Source organism: Xiphophorus couchianus, chromosome 7 (genome assembly GCF_001444195.1).
Source record: "Xiphophorus couchianus chromosome 7, X_couchianus-1.0, whole genome shotgun sequence".
In the NCBI taxonomy this organism is placed as follows: domain Eukaryota; kingdom Metazoa; phylum Chordata; class Actinopteri; order Cyprinodontiformes; family Poeciliidae; genus Xiphophorus; species Xiphophorus couchianus.
The window spans coordinates 24,539,970-24,563,052 of NC_040234.1; the positions used below are offsets into that span (position 1 = coordinate 24,539,970).

The 23,083-nt window shown below is 39.4% G+C and overlaps 1 protein-coding gene across 7 annotated transcripts in view; it reads left to right on the forward strand.

The window, feature by feature from the left end:
* hdac5 (histone deacetylase 5) overlaps positions 1–23,083 on the forward strand; it is a 64,463-nt gene that overhangs the window by 19,171 nt on the left and 22,209 nt on the right. For 3 of the 7 annotated variants that reach the window (XM_028022609.1, XM_028022608.1, XM_028022610.1), the window contains exons 3-7: positions 13,205–13,294; positions 15,355–15,602; positions 15,703–15,847; positions 15,951–16,056; positions 19,881–20,014. In XM_028022609.1, coding sequence (XP_027878410.1) covers positions 13,205–13,294; positions 15,355–15,602; positions 15,703–15,847; positions 15,951–16,056; positions 19,881–20,014 — 723 coding nt within the window. Of the gene's footprint in view, positions 1–1,973; positions 3,247–13,204; positions 13,295–15,354; positions 15,603–15,702; positions 15,848–15,950; positions 16,057–19,880; positions 20,015–23,083 lie in introns of those variants that run through there. The other 4 variants (XM_028022607.1, XM_028022606.1, XM_028022605.1 and 1 more) reach the window with 3 other exon arrangements.

The following is a 23,083-nucleotide window of genomic DNA, read 5'->3' on the forward strand; positions in this document are numbered from 1 at the left end:
TCCCTCAGAATCATCTCCATGAGCAGAGCTGTGCGGTTTCTCCCTTGCTTTTCATAACCACTTCAAGGATAGTCTAAGCTGCGGCGAGCTGTTTACTGCGCACAATGATTTGATTGACAGCAGACTGCATCCCTTGATGGACACATAATTTATGTCACTGCATGAGCTTAAGTCAGACTTTGCAAGCTTCAAACAGTAACATTTCAAACACCTCAGTGGACTGACGGACATGGCGTCTGCTATCAGAGAGCTGCTCAGTGTGGAGGAGCGTAATTACAAGCAGTGTCAGGAAAAACAGCGTCAACTTTTGAAGAGGTATGACCGTGATTTCACAGTCCTGCAAGCAGCACATCTCTCTGAAGAATAGGCATGAAATGAAGAAGCGACTATAATGATGCCATAAGCAAAAACCGGTGCAGCTCTGGTCAACATTTTGTTGGAGCTATGTTTCGGCACCAACCCGTGAGAGACACCGGAAGTACATAACTTAATTTGGTGTGACATTCATATTATTCTGGGGACTTTTTCAACAAAGTTCATGTGTGGATATTGACATGCATGACAATCAGTAATGCAGTGCATAATTTCTACTGCACTACTTACATTCAAAGGTTGCACATATTTTAAAAAATAAAGTGCCACATAATAGATTTGCGTGTGTAGCAAACTAAGCAGCTAATCTAATTTGTTTTCATTATGTTTTAGCAAGCAATTAATTTCTATAAGACAAAATCAAATATCTGGATTTATTTCAGTCAATCAAAACCACAACCTTGAGGTTCTCTACTGCCTAGTCTACTGCAAACGTCATCAGAGCAAAGACCATGTTCCTGCCTGTCTATCTCCACTGTGAGACAGGCCTGACATGGCTAGAACCAGGCCAGACATTAACCAGATAGAGTAAGACTTGACAATGGAAAAGGGGCATTACACGAATAAAGGAAAAAAATCATAGAATGACTAAACTTCAAAGTGTACAAAGGTGATTGTTGTATTAGTATAGACATACATGACGTCTGGTGCCACTTTCTGTCTTCTTTTAGAGACACACACAGTGAGACACCAAAAAGCTGGCAAAAATCTTTGTCTTTTACTTAATATTCACTGTTACCAGCATCCCAAGAAGATCCACACACGTTAGGCCAGACTACAAGAACAGGCAGACTGATACATTTACAGAGGTTTCTGTTGCCCTTTGAGGATAGCAGAGTCTAGCAATCGACACCAGGCAACACTGATGAGTAGGTTCCACCAGAGTTTGTGCAAGCTCCAACAAAACTCTGGTGGGTTTGAATGAGAAATTTGTGTTCTGCTTTGTTATTTGTCAATATTTCTGCAGGCAGTTAATTTCATTGACACTAGTCTGACAAGCTGGCTAAAAGTTACTATGCTGAGGCTGAAGACTTCACTTGTGCTGTGTTAGTTTTTTGCTGCATGTAGATGGAAAAAAATCATCTCCATGTCTTTCATGGGACAAGCTGTCAGACGCTGAGAAGAAAAGGTAGTCACACTCAACAGATTTGTAGTTGCAGTTTTATGCTGGTTTATTGAACTGGATATAAAAGGTTTTATAACTGGATGACAATCAGGGGGGTTTGGGAGTATCACTATAAAACCTGAGTTCTGTCATAAGCTCTTTGGCACAACAGCAAGTTTGAGTTGACATGAACAGTTGTGTATAGTTTTACACTTTGTGTTAGGATGATGAAACCTCAGAAACACAAAATCAGAAGATGACTCAATTTCATGATTAATGGATCGTCTTTGAGAAGTGCAGTGGAGAGGAATGACAGAACTGAATGCAACCCCCCTCCACCACTGAACTCCAGAGCAGAGCTGGACGTAGAACTCTCAGTCTCTCTGCCTCTGTCTATTTTTATCTATGGCTCCTCCTCCACTATAGCAGACTATTTTCAGCCACAATCCCTCCATCAAGCACCATCTCATGGGTTTCTCCTCTCTTTTCTTCTCTTCATCCTCTGGACGGTCTTCAGTCGTCCTTGTCTCCTTCGTCATCTTCTGAGCCTTCCTGAAATGAAACAAGTTGTTGTCCGTATAACTTCCATAGTGATCCACTTTCAGCCACCGCTCTCTGTCTCTCTCTCTTTCTCTCTCATTCAGTCTCCTCCCTCCATCTATCTCTCACAGTCCATTCACCAGCTCAGAGAGCGTCACAGACACACACCCGCATACACGGCAGGCTGTAAGCGTTAGCCTCCTGATCGGTTTAGATCGACTCTTTCTGCAGATTTTTAGGGGACGGATCAGGATTTTCCACTCCTCTTCTCTAACGAAGCTGTCCTGTTCTGCTTCCATCCTGTTTCGCTCTCTCTGCCTTTCTCTCAGAGCTTTGTTCTAATTTTGGAAACATGGAACCTCAGGGAGTGCTCTCCCGAAGCTATTTACATCCTTGCTGCTCTTCCTCCCCTTCATACTCCTCCTCTTCTCTTCCTCTTGTCAGCCAGGAGGTGAACAGTGAGACGATCCTTTGATGTAAGAGAACACAGAAAGCTCGACTTCTCCTTCGTCTGGAAATTTTTTGGTTGTTCAGCTCTCAGAATTGTCCAGCAGGATGGGGATTACGCAGTGCTAGATTTCCTTCTGTTGGGATTTTGGACTTCAAGCAGCCACTGCAACAGAAGAAACAAACTTCTGTTCCTGAGCTGACAGGTACCTGACAAAGTGTTTCTGTTTTCTGGAGCCAGCAGAGGACTTAAGAAGATCTATGCAAGCTTGGTGTTTTCTCATCTACTTGGACTCAAATCCCTCAATCCTATTGGAGAGGAGGCTTCCTGGAACTCACACCTACTATGACAGAGAAGAGGATTTTACTCAAGGTGATGTTGGCCCATTAGTACAATTGAAACTGAACAGCCACCGGAGCTCTAAGGAAATTTGCAATCTCAACTGAGACTGGATTACACAATGAAAACTTTTTAGAGTATTTATTCACACTTAACAGGACAATTTACACATAATTTGTATTTTTTACAATTTGTGGCAGACAGTTCTTCCTAAGCTATGCTGGTACCTCTAAAGAGCTGACATTTTTTCTTTTCACAAACTTAAGCAGCAGCTCTTGTCCTGGCATGCTGTTACATCCCACCGTGTCAGGATTGTGCACCATGCTGCAGACCATCTACGAGACTGAGTCGTGTTTTTCCTCTGCTAGCACAGACAGCCACCACCAGCCTCTGGAGCTCCTGAGTGACAGCAGGGGCTCCGGTGCTGACATGACCGCTGCTGGTGAGTCATCTCTGGGAAGGCAGAGGTGGGGCTTACTAGGAATGCTGTGGTCGGATGAAATTAATAAGTAATTTGGTCTTTCTTTAGCAAGCATATTTAATATGTGGGTTTAGGAATTGTTTGTTTATTGAATAAGCTCGGAGCATGGAGCTGGTTGGTAGTGCTCTAAAAGAGATTGGGAGATTTGCAGGAGCTGTAAAGCTAACATACTCTGTGAAGTAGACAGGTGCTAGTGAGGATGTACAAGTAATGATGTAGAGTCTGATATTTGTAGTATGATTTGCATTTGCCCTCTTTGCTGAACCAAAGAGGGCTGAACCCCAAACAGTGGTTTTGCTTTTAAAAAACTGAAAGCAAAAACAACTATTTTTGTGTTTTCTGGATAAAAAATTTTTCAACCAATTGTCTTCAGGTGTGACCTACTTTTTTGTTGTAAACAATTTATATCTATATAAAGTAACACTGCATATACTCCGAGCACACCATCCACAACAAAACATAGTGGTGGCGGCAGCATGCTGTTTGAGTTCTGCTGTAAGAGAGGGTAGCTGATCAGGATTGATGGGAAGATTAATGGAGCTAAATGCATGGCAATGTGGCAAGAAAACCTGAGAGGCCTTCAAAAGACATATTCCCTAGAACAGGGGTGCCCAAACGTTTTTAGACTAAGATCTACTTTTTCTCTCACCAGCCAGCTGAAATCTACCACATGACACAAAGCTATAAAAATTGTAAATGAAACTCTATTGACATATTTTATATGCAAACATACATCAGTTATAGCAGACATATTAAAGCAATAGAAAATCTAATCCAGTTTCTTCCTCAGTGAGATTCTGACACTGGGAGGAGGTTGCTGGTTTTTCAGTCAGGAGCTGGTTGCAAACCTGAGGCCAGCAGGTGTCAGTCAGCTATGATAGATCTGAAATTTAGTTTGATGACCTCAATATGAGAAATTGCAGACTGATAGGAGGAGCCAAAGAGATCTGTTAAAAGCACATCTTCTGAAGTTGGGTTATTTCCCCCAGAAGAGGACGTGCGGGTCTCAGACTACTGGTGGCGATCACTTTGTCATCTACTGCCGAGATCGACTCAAAACCTTCCTGCGATCGGGAACTGTAGATGTACATGCAAAGCTGAAATGGCAATATTTGAACCCATGCATATTCATGTGCACATGAATGGTCCACTTAAAGTCCAGACTTCAATCGAATAGAGAATTTTTGACAAAACCTGAAATTAGGTGGACTTTATTTACTAGTTCTGTGACATCTGAATGTAATTAGTCGCTCTGGATTATATTTACAACATTACAGATACTGACGAGAACAACATTAGATACAGTGTGTGTCTGTGTGTGTGAACCAGGTTTTTATATTCTTGTGGGGACCTATTTCTGTCTATATTGTGGGGACTTGTGGGATCAAAGTCTGGCCCCCATGAGGAGAAATGCTGTTTATGGGTTAGGGGTTAGGTATGTGATGGTTAGGGTTAGGGGCTGGTAGTGTCAGTATAGCGAACATGAGAAAAATAGCTTGTTACTGGCACACTCATTGTTAATGATGAATAAAAACTGCAGTAAAATGAGTATGCGCAAAGGAAAATAAATGAATAAAAAACACAAATGCATCGTTTAATGGCATACATAAATCACAGTTTAAATGTGAAGTTTTTTTCTTTCTTATTGTGAAAAGATAACTGATGCATTGATCAGACATTTTGTGGACATTTTCTGATTTCTTATTTTGCAAAACTCTGACATTGGCAGGTTCACATTTCCTTTTAAACAACAAAAAACACAATCCAAAATCAATTATTTGTGCTTTCTGGATAAATTGTAATTGACTCCCCAATATATGTAGAATAAAACAAGGTGATTTTCACCATCTCAATAGGCATCACAGATGCACATTTTGAACTATTGCAGTGGAAAAGGCTCATGAAAATGGAAAAATTTGAAATAACTTCCTCAATTTCTCAAAAATGATTTTACTCCCACTTGGGGTGATTTTTGGCTTTTGTGAAGAAGAGTTGATGCACTAAAAGAGAGAAGGAAACATATTTATCGAATAAGTTCTGATGATTCAAACATTTATCTCACATGACTGATAGCTGATTCCACTTTTAGAATCATTAGAATTGGATTTCTTTCTATACATCAGCATGTAACTTTGCCAATACTAGTTGACATAACAGACCAATTACAAGTTCTAACTTACAATAAGAAGAGTAAAGAAGACTCATGTTGGTTTGAGCACGTCTTAATTTGTGTGGATTATGGTTCTGATTTCTGTACCACATAGAATAGAATAGAATAGAATAGAATAGAATAGAATATGCTTTATTGGTCCCCAAAGGGAAATTGTTTATTTGTTGAAAGCTACTCCATGTAAACAGTCACCACGACAACATGGGGAATATTCACAGGGCAGGTAAAACAGACGAAGACCAAATGCCAACAGCAGCAGATTCTCTTCTTCACCATTATATGAGCAGGATTGCACCAACGGTTGTTTACTACAATGGCAAGCTCACCTCCTCTCTGCTTACTGCTCTCGGTGCAATCCCTATCAGCCTGAACCGTCCTGTAGCCCTCGATGGTAACATTGGCATCAGGAATGTCTGGGTGCAGCCATGTGTCTGTAAAACACATTAAACTACATTCCTGGTATTCTTTTTGGCTCCTGGTCAGCGATGTTAAATCATCCATCTTGTTAGCCATCGACCTAATGTTTCCCATGGTAACAGAGGGGAGAAATGGCTTATAACTTCTCTTCTCCATAAGCCTCTGTTGTTTCTTCCTTTTTGCTCTCCTCCGCTGTTTGTTTCCTCCTCGATGTGCCCCGATGTGTCCTTCTCCAGATCTCCTCGGGGATTTCAGTGGATCTGGACTCCATGCCGGCCTGTTTCAGCGCAATCAGCCGATCTCTTGTGTAAACAATGCGGTCAAGTTATTGCGCTCGGTAGAGTATAAAAAGTATCTCAACAACGAATAAAAAGATAATGACTTTCTTAGTCAACATTGTTGAAGATACTCTTCTGGCAAAGTAAAATAATTAAAGTGGTAAAGTAATTGAAAAAACATTTAAAATATTTAAAAAGTAAAACAACGAGAGGATTGCAACAGGCTGCATACACTTTAGCTCATGAGCAGTTGTTGAGAGTTTGGCTTGGACTGCTTTGATCTAGACGTTTCTGGTCTGGATTTTCTTCTGGAATGCGAGTCTTTCTTCTAGTCTTTTGGAGCTTATCAGCTCCTATCAACTTTGTACAGCTTCCCTGTCCATTCTGAAGAAAAATATTACAACAGCAACAAGCCCTCACCTCCATGTTTCAACATAGAGATATTTTTTCAGGGCAATGTACAGTTGTGTTTTTCCCCATAGCACAATGAAGTCTGAGGTTTTACTGTGCAAATGGCATTGAGAAGACCAGTCATACTCATCTAGCAAATGAAAACTGTTGTTTTCTAAGACACCATGAGATCTCTAACACTGCAGATGTTATCCAGAATGGATGAACCACAGTTTACCAACCTACCCTTAAGTCTCTATAGCAACACCACTCATGAGTCCTCTTGTCTCTGTGTCTCAGCTTCTAATTTGACTAAAGTACACACAGCCATTATACTATTTTTACCTCACTCTCTTGCTTGCTTGCTCTGTTCTTCCTCTCTTCCCCTTAGCTGAGTGTGTTGCAGGGCTGACGTCATGGAGCCTATTTTCTTTTAGCATTGCAAAATGAACAAGACAGGAAAAGAGAGAAGGAAAATAAGGAATGAACACTGGTTTCCAGAAACACCTCCCAGCAGTAGCAATGTGTGAAACTGGGGCATCAAAGACAAACAGATAAAAAGACATTCATACCTTTTCATTACCCTGAGAATATCTGAAAAGTGTTTTTTATGCAGGTCTTGGGCCAAATCAAGGGAAAAACATTACTCTGTCTTATTCTAAAATTGTGATCTTTCATTGCTCAAGGCATTTAATATAAGATAAATTAATAAACAACTTTTATTGCTTATTGTAGTTTGCTCCACAACAAATAGAAAGTTCCACTTGTAAGTAGAACAGACTCTACTTGGGTGTGACATATAGATCGCAGCCTGAATCAGAGAAGTAGCTAAGAAAAACCTGCAGAGAATTCAAATTCAAAAATACTTTATTAATCCCAAAGGGAAATTAAATAAGAACTTTGATTCTTCAAAGAGTTATTGAAGATCGTGATGACTGTTGGCAGGAAAGATCTCATGTAGCAGTCTGTACTGCACTGAATCTGAAGAAGCCTCTGACTGAAAATGCTCTGCCTTCCCAACACAGTCTCATGAAGAGAATGGTCAGGGTTGTCCATAATTTTCTTGATCCTATGAAGAATCTTTCTTTGCATAATTATTTCCAGAGGTTCCACAATCATCTCCAGAACAGAACATCCTTCTTTATCAAGTTGTTGAGCCTTTTTAGGTCCATGGTTCTGATGCTGCTGCCCCAACAGATGATGGCAGCAGAGATGACGCTCTCAACAACAGACTGATAGAAGATCTGCCTCATCTTGCTGGCAGAGAGTAGTCCAATCAGTTGCTTCAAAACAAACCTGGAGGACCTGTTCTGCTTCATCTGACCACTTCCTTACATCTGTCTTCCTAACAGCCGTCTTCCTAACAGGTAGCCTCTTCACCAGAGGTTTGTATTCAGAGCATAGAGAAACTAAATTATGGTTCTATTTCCTCAGAGGAGGTCTTGGTTTAGAGACACCTCCTTGACATTAACATAAAACAAATCCAAAATCTTGTTTTCCTGGGTGGAGCAGCTGACAAACTGGTGAAATGTTGGTAGTATTGAAGAGAGTGAGACATGATTAAAATCACTATATATTGCCACAAATGCATTGCGGTTTATCTTAACAACAACAGAACTGATGAAATCACATGCATTATCGGCAACAGCTGAGGGTGGGATGTAAACAACTGCCAAAATAACACTGGTGAATTAAATAATATGGTCATAAACTTGCTACCAAGAGTTCAATGTCTGGACTGCAGAGACGACACTTCACAGTAACGTCCTGATGACACCATCTGTTGTTCACAGACACTGCTAATCCACCTCTCTTGCTTTTCCTGCTGCTCTCTAAATCTTTGTCGGTTCACACGAAGCCTGGCAGAGAGACGTTGGAGTCGGGGATATAATCCTGCAGCCATGTCTCCATAAAACACATTATGCTGCATTTCTTATATTCTTGCTGAGTTGGGGCTTGAAGTTTATCCATCTTGTTAGCTAACTATCTTACGTTGCCCATTATAATGGATGGAAAAGATTGCTTGAATTTCCTCCTCCTTTCTTTCCTTTTTGCTCCTGCTCTGCATCCATGACTCCTCCTTTTCAGCTCCTCTGGGATTTCTGGCTACAGTTGTGCTATTATTTTAGCTTTTCTGACATTGATGAGCTGCTCCTGGTTGTAAACCACCCTGTTGCTATGGTTACGCATCATAACAAAATAGCAAAAATACAAGAAATATTGCTAGAAGAATAGTCCAACCACACAGAATCCAAAACAAGGAAGAATAGCTGTCCAAAAAAGCTATTTTCTTTAAAAATAAAAGCAGGAATGGATGTTTGAAAAAAAGAAAAAATCTGAAAGAAAGCACAGAACTACTTCAACATGTTCCACCCTGAGCGGCACAATTCCAGAATTGTGAGATCTGAAAGAAAGAACTGCAGAAATCAGCAAGTCATGTTATAAAATTCAGCTTGATTTAAAGCGGAACTCACAATATACTCAAGGGGGATTTGTCACAGGAATCAGGTATATGTTACACCATTTAATTTGATAAGAAAATAAATATCCAATCACTCAATATGAAATTTGTTGATTTTTTAGCAACAATGATTAATTCAAAAAACCACAATACTGAGAAATGATAATAGTTATTCTGATAAATAGATCAGTAACCAAAAATCCCTCAAAAATAATTATAGGTTAGATTTAAATCACTCAGTTTATGTCAGCCAAAAAACCTAAATAATTAAACGTCCAAAATTTCCGGTTCTTTTTAATGAGAATAATGTCCTTAAAGGAGTTCCATATGCTCAATAAACAAAACAAAGTCCCGGAAGTATTTCCCCATTTTAATTCAAAATGAAAAAACCGTCAACCCTCTCCCCCCGGCCCCCACCAAAAAAAAAAGATGAGAAAAAAGAGTGGTTCCGCCAAAAATCCCCATAAACAAAAGTAAAGTCCTGATCTCACCGGGAGCGTCTTTCTTTCCCCTCGGCAGTGTCCTCTTGCACCTCTTCAGATCGGGTGCAATCTCCGATCTGATTTCTAAATGCACGTTCTGCAGCGCTGGGACGAACTTTGATTGCTGTTTTATATCTTTTCTTTGATTTTTTTACTTGTTTTAAACATTCAATCAAGTCAAGTCTCCCCCTGCATACATCTGACAGTGTGCATCTTCCTCTCTGGTTGCGCTGACGTGCACGCCCCTTTTTATTTACTAATTTCAACCACACCTAAAACCAGCATGATGCTGCCCAAAATCAGTTTTTAAAAAGTGGAAATTTGTAATATATATTTTTTTACCCCTCCAGAGGGTCTTTTTGTGGGCTCTGGTGCCCCTTATGTGAAAGTAGGCTGACAGGAAGGGGGAAGAAAAGGGGGGAAGACATGCGGCAAATGTCTCCGGGTCCGGGAGTCGAACCCACGCTGACCTCATCGAGGACTCAAGGCCTCCAAATATGGGTCGCTCTATCCCCTACACCACCACGGCACGCCCGAAATTTGGAATAATTTTAACAATGAAATAACAGCAACTGTTCTACAAAACAGTTTGATACATTTACTCTTTAATGTATTTATTCAGAAAAAAACAAACATAGTGGTTATGTTACAAGGTGGCAACATCTGCCAACACATTTGCTGGCCTTTGTGGAGAAGATGACCCATTAAAGTTTGAAAGACATGTAAAAGTCATAAAGGCATGTAAGAAGTACTCTGCCAGGTGCCACATGAGGACACCAGTGTCATCATGACAGTTAAGCGGTTAATACCTGATTAAAGGTTGTTATTTTCAAAAAGTACTTTTAACCGAGCCTCATTAGAAGCTATATTCTACTTTGCTGAATATGACTGTAGATGTGCAAAGGCGGTGGTGACACCCCAAAATAGCTACTGCCAAAGCCTGCTAAAATTGCTGTGGCACAGGGTTTTACACACCACACTTTTCAGATATTTTGTGGAAGAATGTTTGAAAACTCTATGTTGGTTTGCCTCATAGAATCCCATTAAAATCCATGAAAGTCTGTATAACAGCAATGAAATTGCTCCTCAGTTAAGTGAAGCTAATTGAGAATAAGACATGGCCACATTACTAGTTTCTTGCCTCAATATGACTGCTATATAAAACTTCTCATGTCATTTTAGCTCTGCTATTTAGCAAATATTTTTGTGTTGGAGCTAAGTGTTAATAAGAAGTTATTTGTGTCCATACACACAGTCTGTGTACTGGTACATGAAATAATGAACAACTGCAATGAGAGTTGGTCAGAAGTCAGTTAGAAAACTTCTTCGATTGACTGAAACAGTTCCTCAGTTTCACCTCTTTGTCAGCCTGCATGTGAGTGTGTGTTTACCAGACTATAAATGTCCCTGCTTTGACGTCAGACGCTTGCTGCTGTGGAATGCTGCCCTCTTGCCAAGCAGACTGTTATACACACACTCACAGAGCAGTCTCTCATGTACACACACACATGCAAAGGCAGTGTGTGGTAGTAGAAGGGAGACACGTGCGTCACAGTGAAGCGCCAGGATATTTGTTTAGGTAATTTAGATGCAAGCAACTGCACACATGTGCACATATAAAGAGAAAAACATATACACATGGTCTTGTTTATCTACAGTTCTCAGTTTCAGAATGTTTTCTTTGAGCAGCAACATCTACTGCGGCAAGGAAATCGTTACAAAGCAGCGACTGTAAGGATGAGCTTCTACCAGTTAGCTTGCATCTTATGTTATTATATCTTTTTCATGCCTGGCTCTTGCCATCCGTACCTTCTCACATCTGTTTTATACCCCTAAATAAACCATGTTGCACCAATGTTCTCTATCTAGTTGAACACTTTGTATTGCGTTCCATTTCATTTGATTGTGGTTCTGATCCCCATTTGAGTCAGTCAGCTCTGATGGAATAGAGGTTTGTTCAGTCTGCAGTCTGTTTCTACTACTAAATGCATTAAAATAATTTAAAAATCAGACCTCTGTGTGAACAGTTTATGACCCTAAATCGACCTGCATGCAGAGAAGAACGTTGACAAGTATTAAATGATGCTGCTGTCTATGGTTGGATTTTGAAGTTGGTCAGAGCCAACAGCATTGTCGCAGGATAAGCAGACAATATAAGGAAAGAATAACAATTATCAACAACCTTTAGTTGTCGATATAGTCTGTGGCACAGACTATACAAAAACTTCAATACCTGCTGAAGGAAATCGATATGAATTTGTGACATTAAAGACATTTTTATTTCTTCTATTTCTTGTAACTAAGAGTTCTGCAAACAAAGTTGCATTGACTATACAGTAGCCACACTCAGCACATGATCAGGCCTCCTTTTGCATGAATCACTGCATCACTATGGTGTGGCTTGGAGGTAATCAGCCTGAGTCTTTGTTGAGGTTTTCAGGAAGCCCAAGGTTCCTGTAGTAGCAGACTTCAGCTCGTCTTGCTCTGTTGTCTTTCATCTTCATCTTGAGATTTAGGTCATTCCAGTTTGTTCATGTGTTATCTGCTGGTGGACCAACACTAGCAGAGGACATGGATCCCAAAGCCATCACTGATGGGAAGAACCTCACACTGGACTTAAAGCAGAAAATGCTGTGCTCCTGATATAGACTGCTTCAGGAATGGCTTAACACAGTGAAGTCTACAGATGTGGCTCATGTCCTGGATATGTCTGTGTATGGAAGTGGAACATGTTCCTTGAGGCTCACTCCTCACTACCTGTGTAGTCTCTGGCCCAACTAGTCTGAATCCTCTTGGATAGAGCTAACCAGCTTTGCATTGCTTTTGATGTTACAGTTTAATTAGATTAGACGGTATCTAGGATGCAGAACTGGAAGCAGTGGCAGCTGACTAATCAGAGCACCTTACAAAGGTCAAACTTCCCTGTGAGTAAGTCCTAATTGAATCCACCCCTGGCTAGTAGGGAGGAAATCCTGACGTCTCAGTCTGTGGAAGCCTGCTCCATTTTCCAAGAAGTGTCCTAATCTTACAGGCAACTGTACAAGCTGATCACAGCAGAAATGTTTTATCAAGCTTCATATTGTTGGTCAGAAGTCTTGATGACAAGGTGATGAGTTCCTACAAATATCATCTAACAAGGTAAACGGCCAACTCCAAAAGCTTCAATACCCACTGAAGAAAATCGATATGAATCTGTGACATTGAAGACATTTTTATTCTATTTCTTTTAACTCAGAGTTCTGCAAACAAAGTTGTTTCTTGTTTTCTTCAGCCATTCAACATCCACTGTGATCATTCAGGTTTATTTCCAGTTCTTGTAATGATATGGGACAAACAAAGTGGTTGTTGTGTGTCTTGTCTCTATGCTGCTGTAACTGCAAAATAATTTCCCTGCTGGGATGAATAAAGTAATTCTATTCTATTCTATTCTATTCTATTCTATTCTATATTTCTATGTGTCCTTCAGCTGAACCGTGCCGAATGTACATAGACCAATGCCAAGGTAACACTACAAGTCTGTACTATCTATTGCTAAGGCTAATGTGGCTTGTGGCTATTTTAGGGGGGTAGGACACTGTGTCCCTGACTTTCACTACCACTGAGTGTGTGAATGAAGTGGAAGCTGATTGGATGCACTTAGTGTGTATGTCTCTAAGTGATGTAACACTGTGGTGTTTGGGACTAATCAATCATTTTGTCTTTCTGTCTTTTTTTTTTGCAGTCTTGGAGGTGAAGAGCAGCCTCCCATCAGGCATGCAGAGTCCAGTTGAAGCAACATGTGAGCAGAGAGGAGGTGGTGGTGAAGGGGGTGGTGAGTCTTCTTTACAAAAATAACAAATATAGTCAAAATAGTCAAGATTACATCCCAACAAATGTCAGGACATCATAAATATTAGCTCATTGTAACCTGGTTCAAGATGATTTAAATCTCATGCTCATAACACTGTGGATAACAGAGTGTAATTATTTATCAAATTGAAATGAAGCCAAGTTAAGAAACTATATTTAAAAATTCTATTTATACCCTGCCTGCATCAGGACACCTTGTCTCAGTTAGCATGGTCAATGTCATAGTTCAAAACTCATTAATTATAAAATGAATGATTGTTTGAAAGTATTGCCTGGAGAAAGCTTTTTCCTTTTAAATAAACTAGGAGGCATGATTTAAGTTTCCAACATTACAAATACCAACACATACTTTTGAATACATGGTTTCAGATTTTTTTTACTACTAAAAATTTGAAAAGTATGATGTGCATTGGTATTCAGCCCTCCATGAGTCAAAGCTGTTTGAACAATCAAAGCTACATGTTTTTCCATATAAATCTCTAAAAGCTTTGCACATCTACAGTATAAACATATATCTTTGCCCATTCTTCAAAGCTAAGTAGCTCATCCTTGGTCAGATTGGATGGAAAGCATCTGAATATCAATTTTCAAGGCTTGTCACATATTCAAAAATCTAGGGCTAGATTGTGACAAAGCCAGTAGATCAAAACTAGATTAAGCCAGTTTTGATGTACGGGCTTTCATCAAAATCATTCTGTTGTAAATCTGACTGTCCTAGTGGACGATAAACTACCTCCTCAGCTGAAAGTCTTCTGCAGCCTCTAATGGGTTTTCTTCCAGGATTATCCTCTCTTTATCACCATCCATCTTCCCATCAACTCTTTCTAGCTTCACTAGTGGTGTTGCCATTAACCATAGAATTGCACAAATTGAAATTATGAAAATAAATGTACTTAATGAAAACATGCCAATTTCGAAAAAACTCAAGAAAAAGTTGTTGCGCTGGTATGACGTGGTTTTCCAATTGTATCGAAATAGAAATATGTTACAAAACTGCAATGGAAACACTTTTTGGCATCACACTTGTTGAACAGCCAGATGTTACTACTGGCAAAAACCATGGCGAAGATGACAGTAAGTGGTCTTCTTCGTAGTTTGTAGTTTGTTTTTTTTCGGACTGTGTCCAGCTGGCTCCACCAAAGCCCTCACAGCATCACACTGTTCAAAAGTTGTGTCCTTCCAACTTGTTGAATCCATAGCTCTTATGCAAAATCACGAATTATAATTCTCCAAAACGCTGCATACGTAGCTGCTCCCAAGTACAAGAGGCTTGTCGCTCCAATGCCTGAATAAAACACAGGCGTCTCCTCTGATGGCTGATAGATGATGAGCACTAGCACCATGAATGAATTATGAAAAATGTAACTCTTTACATCTATCGCTGCCATGATTTTAATGAGTTATCATATGAACAAGCTTAATCACATGTGATTTTGTTGGAAACATCACAATTCCAAAATTTTGTTCTTTCAATATTAGCAGAATAGAGACAAATATTTGCACACATCTGCAATGGAAAGGCAGCTAATGTCACTGCTAGTAAAAATCATCCCCAAAGTATGATGCTTCCACTACAATGTTCTACTTTTTGGGTGGTGTTTTCAGTGTGAAATAATGTTAGTCTTCATCCAAACATTGTTTAGCATGTAACTCAAAAAGTTGAATTTTTTGTCCCCTTAAACGGCTTTGGCAGACTTCCAAACATTTTTTTCACTCTTGTGTGAAAATAAGTTCACTGATGCTGTTGACCCAGTCTGAGTGAGCTTGAGTTGTTTGGCTAACAGGAAAACTGGCATCTGTAATTGCAGTGATCAATGGTTTTACAGAAGCTTCACGTCAAGGGCCTTTTTCTGGTTTTTATGTGTAAAAATCTTGAAACTTTTTATGTATTTCCTTTTACTTTCTAATAAAGGTATTTTGTGTTCTTCCGTTACATAAAATCTAAAATCATTTGCACTGTAGAATACTGTGTACAGCTAAAGAGGGAGGAAAGTTGACCGTGATGTCTTGCTTTTTGTCCAGGCTGTATTCCTGGAGAAGGTCCAGGTGGAGGCGGAGGCCCGGTGGACTTGAGGACAGAGCCCAGGTTGGGCTCTGTGTCTAGTGGGGGAGCAGTGGATACAGCCCTGAGAGAGCAGCAGCTTCAGCAGGAACTTGTGCTTCTCAAACAGCAACAGGAACTCCAGAAGCAGCTGCTATTTGCAGAGTTTCAGAAAAAACATGAAGTGTTAACAAGGCAGCACGAAGTCCAGCTGCAAGAGCACTTAAAGGTAGCTCATATTCTCTTTATAGTCACTGCTTTATGGTTTATCACTCATCTCCAGAAGCAGTTTTTAACCCAAGTTAAACGTGTTTGTATATGTGTGTAAGCAACAACAGGAGCTGCTGGCAGCAAAGCGGCAGCAGGAGTTGGAGCATAAGAGAAAACTGGAGCAACAAAGACACGAAGAACAGGAGAAACAGAGACTGGAGCAACAACTGTTGCTGCTGAGAAACAAAGAGAAAGGGAAAGAGAGTAGGTTCTAGTGGTGCCATCAGTGACTACACTGAAATGTACATGTTGATGTACAGAGAGTGTAGCGTCCTGATGCTGTCTGCATGTGTTTGTGTTATGGAAGGTGCCATTGCCAGCACAGAGGTGAAGCTGAAGCTTCAGGAGTTTCTTCTCAGTAAGAAAGAACCTGGTCCAGGAGGACTCAACCATTCCTTCTCCCCAAAGTGCTGGTGAGAATGGCCTATTTTCTTTACAGGGTGAAGTAGTTTGACCTATATTCATGTTCAACATGCTAAAAAACAATTACGCCAACAGGCCAGGCCTTTAATTTTAATTATGTCACTCATTTGCTGCGGCTTTTTTTCGATACCATTAGATTTGTTTGCTCCTACAGGCCTGTAGGGACTAGGCATGATGGGTAATTATTTCATCTGCCTCTCTTCTTACCCTGATGCGCCGATCGCTCTTGAAGAGGGTCAGTCTGTTCTAATCAGACCACATGACCTTGTTCCATACCACCAGAGTCTGATATTTATGCTCCCTAGCAAATAGTGACACTTTTCTTCAGTAAACCTCATTGATAATTGGTTTTCTAATGGCTACACAGATGTATCTCAATCCTTTGAGTTCCCTTCACATTGTGCATGTGAAAATGCTCTTACTTTCATTATTAAATATAGCTTTGAGTTGTTGATTTTTATTTATTTATTTTTTTAACATAATTTCATCAAACACTGATCATCATAAGTCAGGATTTCTTCCATGATGACGATGACTCCCCACTTTCCTCAAGTTTGTAATAGTGCATTGGGCAGATCCCAACCATTTTAGTTTCAGAAATCTCCTTAGATGTTGTCTCTGCTTGATGCAAGCTAATAATCTAAGCCTTCTTAAAGAGACTAACATCATTTTCAAGACCACAGAGTGTGTTGTCTGAAATAGTTGTTTAAGAAATGAGAAGCTACTCATTGCATCAGTTGAGGTTAGATAACTTACAGTGCTGGTCAAAAAATTTAAATATCGCAAAAAAAGTTTATTTAAATCAGTAATCCCATTCAAAAACTAAAATTTGTATACTATATTCATTTATTGGCCTTTTTTTCTTTACAAGGTCAGTCTGTTATTACAGACTGATAAAATATATCAGTCTGTGATAACTTGACTATATTTTGTTTGTTTATTTCTTTTAGTGTTGATGATAATTACTGACAACTAATGAAAACTCCAAATTCAGTATCTCAGAAAATTAGAATGTTGTGAAAAGGTTCAATATTGAAGACCCCTGGTGCCACACATTAATCAGATAATAAACTCAAAACACCTGCAAGTGCTTTTAAATTGTCTCTCAGTCCAGTTCTATAGGGTACACAATCATAGGGATGACTGCTGACCTGACAGTTGTCCAAGCGATGACCTTTGATACCTTGCACCAGAGGGCAAAACACAAAGGTCATTGCTAAAGAAACTGGCTGTGCACAGAGCTCTGTATCCAAGCACATTCATACAGAGGCAAAGAAAAGGAAAAGATGTGATAGAAAAAAAAGTGGACAAGCGATTAGTATAATCGCACCCTGGAGACGATCGTGAAACAAGACCCATTCAAAAATGTGGGGGAGATTTACAAAGAGTGGACTGCAGCTAGAGTCAGTGCTTCAAGAACCACCACACACAGATGTATGCAAGACATCTGTGTGTGAGTTTCAGCTGTCGCATTCCTTGTGTCAAGCCACTCTTGAACAAGAGTCGGCATCAGAAGTGTCTCACCTTGACTAAAGACAAGCAGCACTGGACTGTTGCTGAGTGGTCCAAAGTTATGTTCTCTGATGAAAGCAAATATTGCATTTCCTTTGGAAATCAAGATCCCAGAATCTGGGAGAGAGGAGAGGCACGGAAACCACGTTGCTTGAGGTCCAGCCAAAGTTTCCACAGTCAGTGATGGTTTAGGTGTCATGTCATCTGCTGGTGATGGTCCACTGTGTGTTCTGAGGTCCGAAGTCAAAGCAGCCATCTACGAAGGAGTACTTCATGCTTTCTGCTGCTGAAAACTTTATGGAGATGTAGATTTAATTTTCTAATATTAACTTTGCACCTGCACACAGTGCGAAAGCACCAGTACCTGGTTTAAGGACCATGGCATCTCTGCTCTTAATTGGCCAGCAAACTCGCCTGACCTCAACTCCATAGAAATTCTATGGGCTATTGTGAAGAGGAAGACATGATACACCAGACCCAACAATTCAGAATAGCTGAAGGTCACCATCAGGACAACCTGGGCTCTCATAACACCTGAACCGTGCAACAGACTGATCAACTCCATGTCACACCACATTGCTGCAGTAATCTGAGCAAAAGGAGCACCAACAAAGTACTGAGTGCTGAACATGCTCATACTTTTCATGCCCACACTTTTCAGTTGGCCAACTTTTCTAAAAATTCTTTTTTGGATCGGTCTTAAGTAATATTCAAATTTTCTGAGATACTGAATTTGGGGTTTTCATTAGTTGTGAGTTATAATCATCGACATAAAAATAAATAAACATTTGGAATATATCAGTCTGTGTGTAATGAATGAACATAATATAGAAGTTTCACTTTTTGACTGATTTAAATAAATGTTTTCATTATATTTAATTTTTTTGATAATTCAACATTGAATTAACATATTCTGCAAATAAGCCAACAGCTAAGTGGTTGTGTGTTTGGGACATCCCACACATGTAAATAGTGGGGGTGGACCGCTTCACTCCTTGTAGTAAGTTGTAGACGTTTTTATGTCGACAAAATATGCACAGTCAGTATTAATATTTACAGACAAGTAAGAAAAGTACAGAAAGGAATCATAACCCACTGTTCTAATATATAGTGCTTAATTTAATGGATTATCCCCTCCTCAATAATAAAAATCTCTCACCCAGAGCTCAGAAGAGGCGGAGAAGATGGGAAGGGTTCATTGAACAGCATACATTGATTCAACATTGATCTGACATTGATCAGACATCAGCATTTCATTCATTAGGTTTCAACCACAAAACAACATTGATTCAATGACATCTTTTCAGCATTGGTTACTTGGCGACAATTGGATGATTGTTTGATGGTTGATCCACCATCAGTTGTCGACCTCAACAAAAAAATCAACCATTCTGACTATAATTCAATGTTGAATTAGCCATCTTGTGCTATCCGAGTAGTTTTTGTTGTAATAACTGAAGCTGTGGATTGACTCTAGATAGTTCTTCTTTAGATCCAAACATGGTAACTTCAGTTATTTATTATGTTTATTATTTAGATCCTGCATTTGGCTAGTCTTTGGTACAGTTAGATTTATTTTCCTAGTTTTCTTGTTTGTTCTCAGCTGCAGCCTGTTACCAGTCAGCCACTTTCAGTCACTAGTCACTGGATTTTGCTGTTGTCTTCCTCATGTGGCCAGTGTTCAGTTATTTGCAAGTTTACTTGTCATCACACCATTAAACCTGACACTCAAATTCGTGAAGCGTTCCTCATTTTTAATTGTTTTTATCTTGTAACCAGGTTGCTATGTATTGCAAATTTTTGCTCAGGTCCCTCTTGAAAATGAGATCTTGATCTCAACGGGGTTTACCTGATTAAATAAAGGAATAACAAAACCTGCTGTCATTTGACTTTCTTCTTCATGTTGGAAGTTTGTTCCAAAAAGTGTCACTGCTTCAAGTTTGTAAAAGTGCAGATGTAGTAAAGCCTCATCACCTCAGAGGAGCTGCAGTGAGTTAATGGCATGTTTGGTCAGTTTCAGATGCCCCGGCAGCTTCTGGTAACAGTTCACTGGCCTGAAATAGAAAAGGTCTGCAGCTAGTATCAGAAGCTTTTGAATAAACCCATTCAGCATTCAGCATTAACTTTACTGCAGGAGAAAATTACGGGATGAAGAGACATGGTGGAATTAATTTCATACTTACTGTAACAGCAAATGTTTCTAGGAAATAATGAACTCAAGGAAACATATACAAAGAACATTAATAGAAAATCAGCATTAGTAGTGGGGTCAGTTATCTAATGTGTGTGTTTGTAAATGCAGGGGAAGCCAGCACACGTCTCTAGAGCAAAGCTCCCCCCCTCAGAGTAACACCCCCGGAACCCCTCCCTCCTACAAACTCCCCCCTCTTCTCGGAAACTACGAGGGCAAAGACGACTTCCCACTTCGGAAGACAGGTGAGACAGTGTGCTGCAGAGACTGAGACCATAACATGCAGTCTTTATACAAAGTTGCTCACTTCAGTTCAGTTTTATTTTCATAGTGTCAATTAACAACAAATGTTGTCTCATGGCACTTTACAAAAAAAGCTAGTTCAGTTCAGTCATACATACATTCCAGTTGATTCAAGTTATCGAACAGTGCATCAAGTTGTTAATTACTCAAATTAATTTGAAGGGGCAATATTATATGTTTTCCAGGCACATAGTGCCATTTTATAGGACAATCAAGTAACTATGTTAACTTCAGTTGTTATAAAAATGCTGTATCAAGTATGGCTTAAAAAGAAATGTGACTTCATAATTTAACCCCTTGAAAATGGGTCTTTGTCTCTTTAAGAAACTCTTGCTCTTTCCAACACTGAACCTTCAACGCAACATTGCTTCTCTATTAACCCACTAACAATATTTTTACCAGCGTTGCACTGGAAAGTAGCTTCTATAATGAGCATAGTTGATATGCAGTTCCACCAAGAGTTTGCTATTTGCCGCTGGCTAGTCTGAAGGAGCTGATGGGGGTTGTTTTGGGAAGAGGTGCTTTGTGAGGCAGAAGCTTAGAAGATTGGAAGCTGCAACTCTGAGGAGGATCTGCGCCTCATAGGCGGTGTTAGGTCCTCCCAAGGATTTTGCCGAATGTAGGTATGTTTTGGATGAGGGTGTAAGATTATAGCATGATGTAAAGCTCAGGAAAGTTGATTTTGCATAATACTGTCCCTTTAAAAAGTTTCTTTCTCAGGAAATCCAGCATTGAGTCATTGTCTTACAACATTCACTCCTCCTGGATGAGCATGTAGCTATAGTAGATAAGTGCTTGTGTTGAGTTTGACTTTCTCATGCTGAGCATGTATGTAGCAAACGTAGAGAGGAAAAACTCCCCTTTAACAGGTAGAAATCTCTAGCAGAACCCGACAAGCAGCCATGTCTGACTGAGGGTTTGAGAAGAAAGAGCAGATGCACAAAAGAGAAAAAGAAGAGCAGATGTGGAGTGAAAAGTAAAAAGTTATGTCAGCAGATGCCCTCCTCCAGGAAGGTATCACACCTCTACAGAATGTAGCTTCTATGGAGAGAAAAAATTCCTGCATTCTTGATGTTCCTGTTTGAGCTAAGACAGTGTTTTCAGTCGGATACATAAAACACATTCAAACACAGTGTCAAATTAAACAGCTCTATTGTTAAATTAATCTGCATTATTGATATATTAATTGTGATTATGTATCAGCATTATTTATCAATAACACATAATGCTGTTATACTCCTTTTTGTATTATAAGTGTCAAAGGGACTGTTATAAAACAGCAGTATAATAACATCAGTTCTGACGGCATAGCCATAGCCTTCTCAGCACAGATCTGTTCCATTGTGTTGCATAATTTCCCATCAACATGAGTTAACAAGTTGGAAAAATAATTAAAAATGAATTAACATCATCATTGTCTTTTTGCCCATGCATGTGTTTGTACATCCTGTCAGAGCCCAGTAAGCACCAACCCCACTGTAAGAGTACACCTACCTTACCAAACAGGGGCCTTAAGTACACCATTTACAATTGCACCAAACATAATAGTTGTATTGAATAATATTTTCAAACATAATGATCTGACTGACACTATTATAAAAATAACATTAAGAAAAATGTAGTTCAAACAACAAAAGTAACCACCCAGTTTTGGAGGTTGATCAAACATGATCAGTTGGAATTGATCATTTTCATGATATTCTGATTTTTATTAGATAACTTTTTTCCACCATATTGATAAACAGTTATTTTTTTAATAGACCATTATAGATTTGCTTACTAGTGATGGATCAGTGTGATGGAGACCAGAGGTTCCATCCCTAATAAATGATTATTGATATGATTATTCAGTCACGGACGTTTTGGCTGTAAGAGCCCTCTATGAAGTGAACGACAGGAGCCGGTTCCTTATTGAGAGCTTGGAAAGGAACAGAGATTCCATCACTATTGCTTACATTTAAGTGTGTGTACAATATTTACTTACTAACCCTTGCAAACTTAAATAGACATATAGTTACCAGAAGACTCAACTGAATAAGTTATTTTGTGTCAGTTTGACGGGTAGGTGATTCACTGTGACTCATTACTGCAGATTTAGCCCAGATAGCATCTATTATAGAGGGAAAGGAAAGACTCTGAAGACACAAGGTTCAATGTCTGAAACTCATTTATCACCATTCAGTGTTTTTGACTGGTACACCAAAACAGTGCCTTTAAAAAATATACATGCCTCTTGAACTTATAACCACAAACTTCAATGTATTTTACTGGGACTTTCAGACCTCCATAAAATAGTGGACAATTGTAAAAAACGAATCATGTTTTTCAAATTCAGCATGCCCCTCTGAATACATTGCAGGATCACCTTTTGTTGCAGTTTCAGCAGCAGGTCTTTTGGAGTACGTCTCTACCAGCTTTGCACATCTAGAGACTGAAACTTTTGCCATTCTGTGTTTTTTCATATACAGTACAGACCAAAAGTTTGGACACACCTTTCTAATTCAATGGGTTTTCTTTATTTTCATGACTATTTATAAGGCAAGAAATCCCACTTATTAACCTGACAGGGCACACCTATGAAGTGAAAACCATTTCAGGTGACTACCTCTTGAAGCTCATAGAGAAAATGCAGTGTGTGTGCAAAGCAGTAATCACAGCAAAAGGTTGCTACTTTGAAGAAACTAGAATATAAGGGGTATTTTCAGTTGTTTTACACTTTTTTGTTTAGTGCATAAACAGGTGAGACAGTGTTATTCAGTTTTGATGCCTTCAGTGTGAATCTACAATGTCAATAGTCATGAAAATAAAGGAAACTCATTGAATTAAAAGGTGTGTCCAAACTTTTGGTCTGTACTGTACACGTGTGTTTGTTATGTGTTTGTAAAATAACAGAATGTAGAAAAGTTCAACACATCTGAATACTTATGCAAGACACTGTCTTGAAATGTTTTCTGCCACTCCAATCATTGCAATCTTCGTGACAAGCAACTGTGGCCTTAAATAAATAGGAG